General features: G+C 36.6%; 1 protein-coding gene across 1 annotated transcript in view; it reads right to left on the bottom strand.

Moving 5' to 3' along the window:
• Positions 1-13: 13 nt before the first annotated feature.
• The window catches only part of LRRC56 (leucine rich repeat containing 56), a 38,825-nt gene continuing 23,035 nt past the window's right edge, over positions 14-15,803 (bottom strand). Inside the window, 10 exon segments of the mRNA XM_072421512.1 lie at positions 14-4,830; positions 5,257-5,575; positions 8,239-8,429; positions 9,263-9,387; positions 9,957-10,021; positions 10,470-10,682; positions 11,209-11,386; positions 13,690-13,887; positions 14,885-14,897; positions 15,448-15,508. Of these exon segments, the coding sequence (XP_072277613.1) occupies positions 4,647-4,830; positions 5,257-5,575; positions 8,239-8,429; positions 9,263-9,387; positions 9,957-10,021; positions 10,470-10,682; positions 11,209-11,386; positions 13,690-13,887; positions 14,885-14,897; positions 15,448-15,508 (1,547 nt within the window). The 3' untranslated portion in view covers positions 14-4,646.

The raw sequence follows: 15,803 nt of genomic DNA, 5'->3' as shown, positions 1-15,803 counted from the left end.
TTACTCTTACAAATGATCAAAAAATGCCTTTATTTATACAAACTAAATTTTAGATTAAAAAATATGATTGTCTTGCTTTTTCACAGGAAGAACAAAAACACATCACAAGTGAGTGTGAATCAATATACATACAACACACAACAAAATTTCATCCCAACACACAACCCAGCATGTGTTTTGAATTTAGGGTCAGTCCACCTAGAATGAGCATTTCATATGTTAGACGTGAACGGACAAAACCACTCACTGGCATTGATGCCATCATCGTGAACTTACACAGAAGTTTCAGTCCTCATGCTGCAGAAGGTGTTAAAATGAATATAAAATCTTAAGAACCACCTGTAATGGCTGACACAGGTGAGAAGAATTGGGAGCACAAACATCTCACCAAGAGATATATTATTGTTATGTAGTTTCATTGTACCTTTTCTACAAAGACAAAGAAGTTGCAGTGACCAAACACCCTCTTCAGAACCTTAGATATAAAATTGGTAGTTTAAAAAATGCAATATAAATATGTTTTATGATATCACTAAGTTAAATACCAACATATTGCCATACCATACTAAATGTAAAGAATGAAGCTGTAGTGGTCAATAGACAAATTCCTCCCTCACTTCCCTGAACCAGTTCTGTCTATAGCTTTATTACCTCTAGTTCATTACTGTTCTATTTCTTCTGCTTAGGCACCATTCCTTCATCTGTTAGCCTCCTATCTGATTTACCTCTGATCTTTCAATGATTTTCCTGCTCCCCTGATCTTTTCTTGTGCCCTCTGCCCCATTATCCTAAAACCTAAATTTGAATTATTTTTCCCATCATCCCACAAATGTAATTTCCTATTCCAGTAATCTCAGGCCCCTTTCAATTTGTGGTTGACTGAAGTGGTTTGCTGCCAGGTCAACTGTGGTCCCAACCACTCCCATTCAACTGAACTAGAGTGGTTGGAAGTATTTTGTACAAGCATTTGCACACAGTTGGGGTTACAATGGATTTGCTCCATGTCATTGAAAGCAAAGTTGCTTTTGGGCACGCGGTTGCTTTTGTCTCTTCCTGATCTCCTTCTTTCAGATTTTTGGCAATTGAGCTCAGTTAGCTTTAAGAAGTTTCCTTCTTTCATAGTTCTTGCTCATTACTCAACCCTTGACCCTTTAATTTTGTAATTATCCTTCACATGTATTCATTTAGTTGTCATCCTCTAGCTAGATATACAAATACAAAACCAATTCATATATTCGCTGCAAAAAGCTCTCCTGTGACAGCACCAGTATTTCAGAAGTTTCTTTCTTGCAGCAAAGGCGCCTTATTAAAATAGTTTAAAGCAGTTTTTCATTATAACATAACCCTTTTTCAGTTTTTGCTCAGACAGTAGGATAAATTACAAAGGTCCACATGTGACATCTATGGCAGGGCTGTTTCTATAGTTAGTGTGATTAATTAACCTGCACCTTCTCTTGTAGCCCACCATGCTTTCATTGCTCCCCCTATTCAGGTGTGCAATGGGTCTAATAAATCTGAATCCTGGGGAATATAAACCAAAAATTAAAAAACGAAATGTTCCCAACAAAGAGCAGCAAGTTAGATTCATTATTTTGCTTGAAGGAAACCCACAGCCATACTACTTCAGAGACCTAAAACGATTATATATATAGTCAACATTTGAAAGAAAATCAAGGTAAAATTTTCTCCAGAGTTGGTAAATGAAGGACATGGGTAAAACCTGACAAACTACTAACTACTGAATTATTAGATGTCCTTTTGTGAATAATCCTGTTCAGACACTTCTGAAAGTTAAAAAGATTGTAGAAAATAAAACATTTAAAGAGAAAAAAAACATCTCTTGGAATCCAAAATCTGAGGAGGGCTTTTTTTCTGAGATGTTTTGCTATGATGACACATTGTGCTCTGGAGAGAACAGGGCAAACAATCTTAAACATATCTGCCACTAGAATCATCAGGCCTCTAAGTAGGATTTTCACAGCTGATTGGAAGAAAGAACCTTACAAAGGACCTATAATCTTTCAAAACACCCATTTGAAAGAATGAAATCAAAGAATTTTTCTGCTAGATCAGATTCCAAAAGTAATAAACAAGAAAATGTGTACTGCATGAACAAAGGGAAATGCTCTTGTAGAGGTCTAAGGCTTCACTGGCTGTCAATTTGTATTTAAGGCACACCTTCTTTCACATAAAAATGATCAGGTTATTCAGTAAGTTCATGTTAAGTGTCAAAAAAGTTCTAGAAGTGTTACCCGTAGAATGCATCGGGCAAAGGGCTATCCTTTTAGACTACGAAAATGGTAGGACCTCTACTAAACTTTCTGTGGTATTCCATACTAGAATGTAGTGCCATGTCTGAAAAAATATAAGTATGAGCCAAGACATACAAGACAATGAGAAAAGTAAAATACAGGAACAACACTCATCTCTATCCACATGACTAAAGACACGATAAATCCTTCCTATCCGTACCAATTACTTATATATAAGTTAAGCACTGTTTCTATCCTCAAGTGAACCTCTACTCCATTTTAAATTTTAAAACTAGAAAGGAGAACTTGGAAGGTTATAAACATGGAAGCTCCCATTGCTGAATTGTGTGGGAAGAAGTCCAGATGGGAAGGTAAGAAATTAATTTTAAGTGACATTTGGCAGCCAAGTTGATGGTATGCTGTTAGCATGTTGTTCACAAGTTCAGCATGTTTTCATCTCACTGGTTGTCCAGAAAGCAGCAAGTTCAAGTGGGTTGAGTTTGTCTCTGAATGTGGCATCACGCATCAAATTGCGGATTTGGGGACCAACAAAAATTCCTGCTTTCAGTTTAGCATCTGGTATAACTTTTCCAAACTTGTCCTTCAGATACTGAAAACCCATACCATCATGATCCATTACAATGACAACATTTTTCAAGTTTAATATGAAGTGGTGTAAACTTTCTGCGGATCATTTAGTGATTTATGCTTCATGTTGTACTGGCCAACAATGTGTTCAGGTCTTGGTGGCCATTCATGTTTATGACTTATAAGTCATAAATATATTTTATTTACAGGGAATCTGACATTTCCACAAACATTCCCTGGCGATAATCAATTACTGCCACTGAAACACATGGACCCGGAGGATTCCCACCAGGGAATGTTTGAGGAAATGTCTGATTCCCTGGTTTATTCCCTGGCAATTCGAATGATTGACTTGAAACAAATATGGAGTTTAGGGATATATCTTTGCTCTGATGTCACTGGTTACATATTTGTTCATGAGGTGTAACATACTTTTTGCAGCTGTTGTAACTTTTGCAATTACGATGACAAAATGTCATTCTGCCTGAGAAGGACTGCAGGTGCTGGAGTGAGGATAAAGTTGGTTACAGAGTTGGAGTGTGAAGATGTTAGGAAGAGCTTGGTATATTTAAATACATTTTCTTTAATACGGTAAGAGGGCCAAAAATGGAAAAAAATGAGTTTCACTTTTAGCTGTGTGAAATACTGTGAAATTCTCTTAACTACTCCATAGTTTATTTATATAAAAACTATCTAGTAAGGACAAAATCTTCACTTTTCTCCTTTGTTCTGTCATGCAACCATATTTTATGGTCTAAAAGAACAAGTATGACCTTGTTATCTTTTAATTATTTACCCCCCAAAATATTTTTTTATTCTAAACTAGCATATGGTTAAATAAATAAATAATAAAATAAAAGCTCTGACACATTTCCAGTTTAACTCTGAACAACTGTAAGACTCATGTCAAGAGCTTTATTATGGGTTCTGCAAATTACAGAAAGTAAAAAAAGTGTGATTTTTCTGTCTGGTAACTATTTATATTGTTCATATTGTACAAATCTAACACATATTGGGGATATCATTAGATAAATTCTAGCCAAAATATGGTTCTGTACTAAGGCCAAAGCTTGGCATTGCTGGGATTCAGTATCAGAGTCTTTATTTTCTGTGCAGGCTTGGTATTTTTTCTTCCCATATACAGGTAGGATAAACTGATTCTACTGTTTTGGCATAGCTATGTTAAGGACATTGGACTGTAAGCTAATTTAGCAGCAGGAACAAATATAATACGTTTAAAGGTCTCTGTAAAGGGCTGTAGAAAAGTTTTAGGATTTACAAATCAGTAAAATAAATATTATTTTTTGCTTTCAGTCTCTGGAAAGAGATTCAGGTCACCAGCTGATAACAAAAAAAGTAATCTTTCCATTGCCAATTTGTAACTTGCAGCATGGATGTCTGTCAGTCGGTAATTTACAATTTGGCATTTGAATTCCTATGCCTTAAAGCACACATATAACAGAATATGTAAACCATGGAGTAGATGTGAAATTAACAACCCAACGTGTAAAAAGCTCCATGTAGTTTCCAAAAAATAAAAATATTTCTTATTGCATCAATTTTTCTTATACAAAGATATGTATATAAGATATTCTTATGTCTTAGTGCAGCAAGTAAACCAAATCAGTCTATATAGGAGCATTTGTTTGGGAGGTCATTATTGTTTCTCACTTTAAAAAATTGCATTTATTGGGAGTTTTAAAGTTTCCATTCTTGCTTGTACATATATATCATGAAAACGGCTCAGTACAGCAGAGTGGTCAGCATTGTGAAGATATCCACATTTCCCCATCATCGTATGCCGACCTAAGTGTTTGAGGTCTTGCTGGCTGTTAGAAGGTTTGGTCTATTTGGCAATCTTTGCAGAATGCCCTTTGATGTAACAGGGCGAATATTATGTGGTGGTGATGGTCTCTGTGGCATTTTACTGATGGAACGGATGACTGGTTGATGAGTGGTAAGTGTAGGACTTTTTCTTTCTACTGTAGACCTAAACAACAAGAACATATTTACAGAAACACAATGGTTGTACAATGGTAGACTAATTTATACTCCTATATGACAAATGCATTGCATTATGTGCTTATGAGGGGAAAACTTCCATTGGAGATGTTGGGTAACAATTATCTAACTAAAAGAGGATAATTCTCTTTATTTTGGGGAAATTTACCTATTTCCTGTTTTGTCTCCTGGACAGAAAGTAAATAGCCTAGGGGTGTCCATCCAGTATTTCTACAACACAATTAAAGTAAGGTGTGATGTACAAACAACAAGAAAATTTGATGTATATCAAATCTTGGTACATATGTGGCCGTTGAGGACTGGAGTTAAAAATAGTGTTGTGATTTTTAACAAACATAAATAATCTCTACATGCACCATAAATACACTGAACACTAAAGTACTTAAACACTCACGTGTGATGTATTAATGTTGCTGATGAATATCCAGGCCCAAGTCTTCCACCTTCCATTGTGTGTGACAAGAGTGGAGTTCTAATGTGTTTGTCATCTGAATCAGCCAGCAGGAATTCCTCATCTGCTAGGTATGCATTTACTTCCCCTACCCTTGGGGTAAAACTTTTAGCCTGTCCAGTACTTCGGAGTAAACGTTTGGCTCTCATATCAATTCCTTTGTTGAGGCGTGAATTTCCAGTGGTGGAAGATGGTGGTCATGGAGTAATAGGCGGGGATGGCTGAAGTGGAGTATCCTGCAAAGTCATCTCTCCAAACTGGCCTAGTCAGAGAAGACAAATAAACAGTTTTAGTTGGTAGATCTACTAGGTGGTATTCATTACCATATATTAGGTTTAAATTTACAATCTGCAAAGGTAAAGCTGTGGACCGGACCTTCTGCTTTCCCATAAAGTGCTTGGTTACCAGTGCTCACAAATTGTCAGAAACTATTTGACGTTGCATTAACACAAATTATATATAATTGAATATCCATGAAAAATGAGAAATTAATATGGTAGTGTAAAGCTACGTACACACTTCCAATTATTATCGTTGGTAAACGAACGACGAACGATCCTGCACGATATCTGCGAACGATCGTAAAGCACCGATCCTGTACATACAGATAACGAGACGATCGTTCGCAGATATTGTACACACCATAGATGCGATCGTTTGAACTATACAGGAAGTGACGTGCACCACACGAAGTGAGCGAACGTTCGTTCACCGCGCATGCTCAGACCATGGACGATCAATGAACGACCGTACACACGATAGATGGTCAACGATCGTCGTCCAATCCGATCCGCTGGTCCGGTCGTTCATTTCCAACGACTATCCTCGTTCGTCGGCGTCGTTGGTTACTTTTTTTACAAACGATTTTTGCCCAATCGATCGTTCGTCGTTCGTTCATTTCCAACGATAAAAATTGGAAGTGTGTACGCAGCTTAAGTAGTATTAAAGTGTATTATGAGATAATCAAAAGATAATCAGCTTATTATCAGATAAAATTATTTCTAATAACTGGTCCAATGGTTTTCCAAACCTAGGCTCAGACTTGTGAAGTGAGAAACAGTTTTAGAAGTCAATCATTAGTACAGAAGAACAATGCGCATGCTGATATGAGAGGAACACATAGTGAAAGCTTATCAGCCTGTTACTTCTCCTTTCACTTTCCAGTCACAGGCTGGGGGGTAAAAAGACTGTTAGTGTAAGCCTACGTACACATGTGCAATAATTATTGTTAGAAAACAAACGATTAACAACCGATCAACGATTATTCATGATTATTTGTTAACGATCGTATAGTGCAGAATTCTCTTCAAATATATAATCTACCAATAATGTACACACACTAGATTTGATCGATTGAACGATGCAGGAAGTGATGTGAAAAGGAGAAAGTGTACTGCAGAAACATCCAGGATCACTGAACAGTACACACAATAGATAGCGAACGTTCATCTCCCAAACAGACTCGCCAGGATGATCATTCGTTTCCAGCGACATTCCTAGTTCAATGTTGTTGTTGGCCAGTTATTGTTCACTTTTTTGTTAATGATTATCGGATGATCGGTCGTTATTTATTCGTTTCCAATGATAAATATTGCATGTGTGTATGTAGCCTTACTGAACTGAAGCAGAATAAAACCAGGTCCTCTTTTCTGTAGGACTGTACTGAGTTGTAGGACAGAGCTTCACAAATTCTAAAACTGGATGCAGAGGTTCAATGCCTGTACAGGGATTTATAGGCATCGTTTTCTGGCTTTTTAAAGTCCTAAAGAAGTTTTCTATTCAGCAAAAATTTATGGGCAATTCCGTGACTTTAAAAACACACATAAATGCCTGCAGCAAAAGCTCATAAACACCTGCACAACAAATGTTTAGTAGTTCAGTTGCAAGTTTTGGAGGTGGTTTTGTGGCCAAACTGCCCTTGAAAGGTACTGTACATGGAGCTCCTGATTAACTGCTTTTTAAGGCTAGTGCCTGCACAAAAAAAAACAGACCCATTTTTTTAACTTTAAGCTATTTTTTACATGCTATATTTTTACACGCTGTAAAAGTGCTTAAAACTGCCTGGACAAATGGAGGTCTGAGCATAGCGTAAAACAATTGTCAAAGAGTTTTACAGTACTATACACTAAGCGAAACAGTTTTTGGAGAAAGGATGAACATATATCATTGTCCCATCAAAGAAAACAATGTAAAGAAAAAAATAAATGCATGAAACAATTTTTGTAAAAGGTGGGACTGGACTTTAGAATAGAATTAACTCACAGTATTGTACCTGACACAAACAAGTAAAAGGCATGTGTAGATGTTCTTTGAGCTTATGTCATTGGCATCAATTATGTAGATATCAATCTGAGATGCTTTTAAGATAACTTTGAATTAACTGATGGCTTATTTGACCTGCTTCTGACATGATTTGCCTGAAGTGTATTTAACTTTCTTCTAGTGTATTATGCATCTTTATAGACTTTTATGGGAATGAAAAACCTTTTAAAAGCCAAGAAAAGTCCATTGACACCCAACAAGTATAATGGCTGCACTCTAGCCAGAGATATTTGTAGACTTGAGAACAATCCTGGATAGAACAGAAAGTAGAGTGACAAAATTATGAATCGGTAGACCAGTAGAGTGTAAAGTAATTTGTGTTATTGTAAAGTATAATGGTGTCAGGGATTTAAAAGACCACTTTTTAAGGTATGGCACAGACCAACCCATAATTATTGGGGAAGCAAGCTCCCATTTTTTTTCAGATATTCCAGTAAGTCCAGTTTATGAGGAAGAAAGATATTACTATGTATAATTAGATAGATTACCTACTTTATTTGGTAATAATTATTGACAGTATAACATTTCTATGGACAGTTATTTTGGGCTATTTGTAATTTTTTAGCAACTGTTCATGGGAAAAAATGAGAGCTGGCTACTCACTTGAAGGTGACCGAGGAGATGGGCTTGTGGTATCTGGAGTGACTCTTATTAGACATCGTGAGTCCCAGGATTCTTCTAGTTCTAGATCTTCACTGCTAGAGGACAGACTATCCTCATCTTCTTCCTCATCATCGCTATGTGTTATAGTGAGGACCTGAGGAGCACGTTGAGCCTGTATTCTCTTTAACAACCTAAAAGACATTCATGTAATGTCACAATGTTGTAGGTGATCTAGCAAGGTTATGTACTGATTTGCCCTAATATATGAAACAAATCAAATAAAAGAGGCTAGAAATGACAATATGGTTGAATTCTGAAAAGTCTAACAGTAATACTAGGTAGTTTGAAGTTCGAATGTTTTTGAACATTGTTAGTTTCAACTGACCACTAATGTTTGTTGAGAAGTTCAGTAAACATATCTCTCCCCACACAGACAATCATGTCAGAACATTATGAGGTTTAATCAGCTGCCAAATACTTGTGATTGTCTCTAGAGGGCTTTACCCAGTGAGAGAGATCTATCTCCCAAATAGAATCTATCTTCCAGCGACATGTAATTTTCTTGCAGCCCCACACATAACAAAAGGGTTGACGTTTGTTTGATACACTTGGTTTGACAGGGATTTGTGTATTTGTCCAGGCATATGTGTGTGACTATGTATACGCAGGTTTGTAGAAATCTGCTATTCTAAAGCTACGTACACATGTCCAATGGTTCCCGCTCGATAATCGGCTCAGGCCCGATATCAGACAAGAATCTGGCGTGTGTACAGCGCCCGTCGTCCATCGTCCCAATGACTGTCTTGGCGGATCCAAGGACAATGGATGACGAGAGATACTAATGCAAGGGAAGGGGGAGAGCGCGCAGCAGGGTGCCGCTTCGTCATTCTCCACCTCCCCGCTGCAGAGAAAAGATTGTGAAAGATCCTTTCCAACGACAATAATGTACGTGTGTATGCGGCTTAACACTAATACTACATTCATGAAAGTTTTAAAAAACTGAATATTTCCAAAAAGTCCTTACTCATTGTTCTTCTCTCTCCATGCTTTCAATTCTGCCAACACATCATCACGATCTTTGTGAGTTGAAGTTCCTGCATCAGGCTCAGGCCTGTGTCCCGGTTCCTGGATATTGTTTATAGGCGTTAACTGACAAGGAAAGGTTGATTAGACTAAAAAAAGGAAAACTCTTTAGGTGACCACAGATGTAAAGATTTAAAATGCCTGAATCTAAACTATGTGGAAAGAAATAAGATTAGAAAAAATATTTTTTATTCTGCACATTCACAATACAGTCCTATAGGCGGTGGCACTCATGGCGACATACAGCGGCTGCTTGGAATACAGATCAGAGGTGGGGGGCTGTACTACAGTCCTTTAAAAATGCATGCTTGAGCTTTTCAAGCATAATGTGAATAGTAAATGCACCATTCCAAGGAAAATGCAGCTATTGGTTCATTAATAGTGAATTTAATTGGAATTATTGAATAATGATTATTTAAGAAAACCACAGAAAAAAATTGTATAAACTAAAATGTGTTATTGTTTTATTTCCAAACTTTTTTCTTGTAGCTTTAGGGCTGTGTAGCTGCAGGCTTTGAAAATCGTATGTATTTTTCTATTAGTTGGACATGTACTTTTATTTTACCTATGGAACTATGTATGTTACATACAATATCTACTTAACCAAAAGTTTTTTTTCTTTTGCTGATATGTACCTCCATTTTTTCCTTTCTTGCCCGAAGAGCCTTTAATGGATTTCCACAGATGACTTTACCAATACCTGCAAAATAACAAATAAACACAGAAAATTATAGGAACGCTAAAGTATACTAAGAGTAATATCTGTGTATACAATATAGTACGATAGTAAAAAACAAACTAAAATCAATGTAAGAAAGACCTAATTCATTTGGCTACCTTATTTTATTGAGCTTGAAGGATATAATCACATACTGTATCTGCTGCCCCACATGGAGGTGATAGCTGGCATCGTATGCTTTTTTTAATCAAAAAAGATCATACAATGCTCTATGGATGCAAATATAGGTTGGACAACAGTGGTGACGACTAATGTTACAACACTTAGAGGCCATAGGAAGTAGAATAGAGAACTAAAAAATAAAGCCCTAGGTTCCTATGCTAGTTAAATGAAAGTGAATAACTTAAAGGGTTTAGGACGCAGAAAGATATAGTGTTTATGAGAAGATCGAATCTTATGTTTAGGTCACCATTAGTGAGGTCACTGGCTTCATCATCTGCTGATTCATTCCATGGTGATTCAGATATAACACATGCTTTTGCACTATGTAGGCTGGAGATTGTTCTCCCTGCACTTGACGGTCTTGGTGCTGACTGTGGTCTTCTGGTGATGCCTGGTTGAGCAGTACTAGGTCTAACATTTTTCCTTCTTATACCACTTTCCACGTCTTCAGGCAAAGTATCTATAATTAATTACATTCAAGTTAGTCAATAATTATGTGCTTTTTTACACTTATTCAGTAGGGTAGAGAAAAGAGAATGAAATGAACAATGTGCATAGTGCTCATCATCATGTAGTGTCTTGTAGCAACCAATCAAAAACAATCTTTCACAGCTTTAGCTATAGTAACCAGATATCTGGTTGTTTTTGGGACTTGAAAAAGTCAATAGGACTTTTTAAACCAAAATAACACTGATTGTATGGATAGTTTCATGATTATAATTGAGGTCTAGAACTTTCTTTTCACATGTTCCAAAATAACAACTGAATGTCGTTTAACTGGATTTGTAACGGATAAAGGAATATTGGTTTTGGATCAGGACTATTTATGTGTTTGTGGAAATTAAAAAAAAACCCAAAATGATTTATTTTCACTTACACATGCTACCTTGTTGGGAATTCTGTCGATGTCAATGTATAGCATAGTTGTGCACAAGACCCATTAATCTGTATGGGTAATATATCCATTTATTTTTTCCCTCTCTTACCTGAAGATGTATCCACCTGGCTTCCAACACTTTCCTTAATGAGATCCTGTACTATCAACCAGTCTTCTAAAGGAGTGCGAGATGTGGTTGGGTTTATTTGGTCAACTGGTGCATCATCGAGATATTGTAATTGAGGAATTATCTTTTTAATCAAGGCTTGATAATTGTAGTCTGCAGGCTAAAATTCAGAACAAAAACAAATAATTAAATACTCTTCCAAATGATGGAATTGTAGTTTTAAGGTATGTAAGTATGTATGTATGTATGTATGTATGTAAAGGCATTTTTATTGTCTGTATAAAGTAGGAAAAGAAGGAATCTCTATTTTATTGTCCTTGCTGGGTCATTGCCAGAAAGAGAGAGGAAAACCTCTCAGCAATAGGAAAGGAAATATCCTTTAATGGGCACACCTGTTCTGGAGACAACTATCCTGGATAAAAACTGTGTGAGGTCTGGAGAGATTTCAACTAATTTTCTTTGAGATTATTTGAGATTTTGAGTTACAATGAGTTACTATTTAGGGAATTAGACTGGTTGGGGATAAGTTTATGTCTGTAACAGTAACCAATTTTACTCTTCAGATCATTTCTCCCTTTGCTTCTCTCCATAACATACTGTAGGGAGGAGGTATTCTCTCCTAGTTCTATTTTAGAGTGAGAAGGCTGCTTGTACATATTTACAATACAGGAAGAAAATGTTGTCAGGCAGAATGTGTGTTACAATGGAATCCCAAAATAATAATAAAGAAAAGGAAGCCTGATAAAGAATTCTAATGATTGGTTGATGCAATATGTATAGCTTAGATCAGTAAATGCAACTAAAGCTATTTGTCTTTCTGCCTTGTTAAGATTTAGGAGATATATAGGAGGCCATTTATGGTAAAGTTTTATGGAGTTTTATGAAGTTGTTGATCTTGGTTGTATGGAAACATAGATCTGCTGCTTTAAGTGAAGGCACTAGGCTGCTTGCCTTAAGTGAACGCAATTGGCTGCTTGCCTTATGCACTATTTTTGTAAGATTACCGGAAAGTAATTTTTAAAAAATATAAGCAAATATGATTACAATCAATTGCATTAAACAGAACCTGTGTTGTTCCCATGCACAGTGAATCAACAGGTTCACATAAATAGTGGCCCCATCAACAGTACATAATCACCTTCCCCCTGTGACTTGGAGCTTATACAAAGATGACTTTGCTTGCTCCTACCTCCCACCACCCAAACACAGCAGTGGGGGAGTGAAGGGACGAGAAGTATGTGTCGCTAATGGGCCGTCATTAAAATTAATTCAATTAATATTTTGTCCATTATAGACAAATCACATATTCACTTTAGGGTGATCTCATTTACGTGCAGCACAGAAACGATAAGTAATATATTTTTTGGTTCTAAGGAAAGCATATATTTTTTATACAGTAATTTACTGTATATCATATATACAGATCATTAAATATTTATTTTCTGTGACTTGTGCTATATTTTTTTTAGCTTAGTCTGCATCTCTGAGCTAAGGCCGGACTCCCTGCATGTTAGACATGAGATCACCAGCGGAGATGATCTCACCCCAGGTGAAATCAGATCAGACTCTTGCACCAGATGCAGACAAGGCTTGATAACCTTGTTAGAGGGTCTGTCTGGGGACATATGGAACTAAACAAGAAAAAAAAAGAATAGACGCCACACTAAGCAAAATTCTTTATTACCACTTTACATTATAGTCTGGATGCTTAAAGGAAACCTGGTAGTGTAAAGCAAAGTAAGGTGCAAACTTTATCTGTACTCCCTATTTAGTAAATCACTGGCACTGAAACTTGAAGTTCATTTGTTGTGACACTAAAAAGGAGGAATTGTGTTTAGAACACTGGAAATATTTTGGACACTGCTATTTTTCCATATTGTCTTCTGGTGGGACAGCAAAGCTTACAGTCAATCATTTCATGCACAGTCTTTTTACTTTGGCTTCTTGCCATAACTTGTTTAGGCTGACTGACTCTGACAGAGAAGTGATTCACTATCTATGTAATGATAAGGGTCCAGAGACTCAACTACTCCTATTGACTGGGAGTGAATAAATGGGCAAGGAGTAATAATATCTGATGAATGAGACTTCTAGGAGACAAAGTAAAGGTATGTGATAATATATAATATGTAACAATATAATGTATATATTGCTGCTTCACAGGAGAACATACACACATTAAAAAGTCATACATAGTTTCAATAAAATGTAAAAAGTCCCTGTCATGAAACAAAAATCATAAAGGCTGCCATTGCTGAACTCTTTCTTTAAGAATGCTGGTTCCCTAGTTCCTAAGTTGATGCTTTAATGTTGTCTGAGTCACTAACCTAAAAGAAGTATAAAGATTAGGAATTTTGACAACCAGGCAAGTAACTTTCTTCAGGAGGCCAGCAATAGCAGCCCCTGTACTCCCCTTATAATAGGTATGAAAGGGTTATAAATGTTGTTTTCAGGTCCGCTTACCATGGTGTCTTCAGGACTGGGTTGGATACACACAGGATTGCCTTCTATAGTAAGGGTTGTTAGATTGCTGCACAGTGCCAGATACTGCAGTTCACCTATCTGGTCGATGTTGTTACCTTCAAGATCGAGGATCTCCAGATTTTCCAACATGCTTACCTGACTGAGGTCTCTGAGATCATTGTAAGCCAGGTAGAGTTCCTGCATTGGACAATACACTGTCAGATGTCAATCAATGGTTAAAAAAAACACCCCAATAAACACCAAACAAATCTCAAACAGTAGCATAGTTATTTGGCAACCAGATTAATTTTAAAATGTTTTTTTATGATGGCTTTATAGTTATTTCAATTATGATGTAATCTTTTTCAGCAAAAGGAAAGTCTGGAGGAACCCAAAAAGATTGTTGGGCATGCCTTATGTCAAGTAGGTAAAAAGGATTTAAAAAACATATACAGATTGGAGCAGCAGTGGCCAAGTTGTTGCAAGGCATATGTTTGTTGATGCTCTTGTGTCAACAACATGGCCTGTGTGCAGGAGCCTTCATGGCAAAAAACTGGCATCTGTTTGAACCACCATGAAAAGCCTGTAAGCGCTTGCTAGTACAACTAATTGAGAATCTCTGACAGTGCAGCCATTAATTTGGTATTGTGATGTGTGTAAGTGTTGTGCTGGCCCTGAACAGACATACTGCTACATCTTATATTTGGCTGTGTAGAAGGTCATATTATTAGTATAAAGATTGCACCACTGCTGGTTAGCAGTCCCTTGACCACAAAAACAATCCAAGCAACCCAACATTTTTTATAACGATCTTTACTTAGACAAGGCCACAATTTGGTGTGAGAATGTTTTTTAATTACTTTATATGGAAACTGCAGGAGTGCATGTCAATGTCACACATACAGTCTATGGGCCTGATTTATTGAAGCTCTACAAGGCTGGAGAGGATGCACTTTCATCAGTGAACCTGGGTGATCCAGCAAACCTGGAATTGATCTGGTCCAGGGTTTAAAACATTTGCTATCAAATAGCAAATCACCTTTAGAAATCCATTCAAGGTTTGCTGAATTGCCCAGGTTCACTGATGAAACATTATCTTCTCCAGCCTTGGAGAGCTTTATTAAATCAGGCCTTATGTGTGAAGACAGCATAGCATTATTAAGGGTCTATTTAAAATGTAGCATTATGGCTAAACCTCACATATAATGCTGTTTTAACAAAAAGCATGTTTACAAATCACAGGGGTATGCTTTACAAATGTGATAAGTGTGCTGCTGTCTTCAAGACTTTAAAACCACTAATAAAATAAAGGTATAAAAAAAGTTAAGCCAGGAGGCTTACTATTAACATGGTCTATTAAAAATGCATCTTCTCTTCATCCAATCAATAAGTTCTCTTTGTTATGTCCCTTATGCTTAGGGAACTCTAGGACATTGCATTTTTTGAATGCGCCAGGTAATGCAGGGTGCAGTGTGAAGCAACCTTTTGAAATAGGATAGAGCAAACAGAGATTCCTGCTCTCTATTATAAATGCACCTCATGGTGAAAACACTTCAATGCAATATATCACCACTGGAGTACCTTATGTTTACAAACCATAGAAAGTCCAGTAGGAGTTACAGTTTAAACAAACATTCTAATAATATGGTATCTACCTGTCTTTTGTACGCTTAATAAATCTCTGTGTCATTTTGTTTTTACAATAAACATAATTGTATGTAATCTTAATTACCAATAAAAATATATCATCTCCCTTACCTTATTGACAATATGACACTGTTATTCAGTTTTAGTTGTCTAAGGTTTGGCATGTAGGTACCTATAAAAATGTGAAAAGAAAGCAAATGCTAATATATTAAAGAAGTAAAAACATATACATTATCCGTTTTGGAAATGCACAAAAGCTCATTCATTCACAGCAGCCAGCTATGCCAGGAATGCACATGCTCAGTTCCACATATATTCAACAAAAGACTGTCCCTTCTACTATAAAGAGCTGCTTACTTACAATTTTTTATTTAGGTTTGGTTCCCCTTTGATAGTAAAAGTTCAGCAACCAGCAGTGATTTCTGTAGGTTTGTTTATTTGCCGGACAGAACCTGAGAATGAGACTA

The sequence above is a fragment of the Pyxicephalus adspersus genome, chromosome 9 (genome assembly GCF_032062135.1).
Source record: "Pyxicephalus adspersus chromosome 9, UCB_Pads_2.0, whole genome shotgun sequence".
Lineage (NCBI taxonomy): Eukaryota > Metazoa > Chordata > Amphibia > Anura > Pyxicephalidae > Pyxicephalus > Pyxicephalus adspersus.
This window is presented reverse-complemented; position numbering and strand designations above follow the sequence as displayed.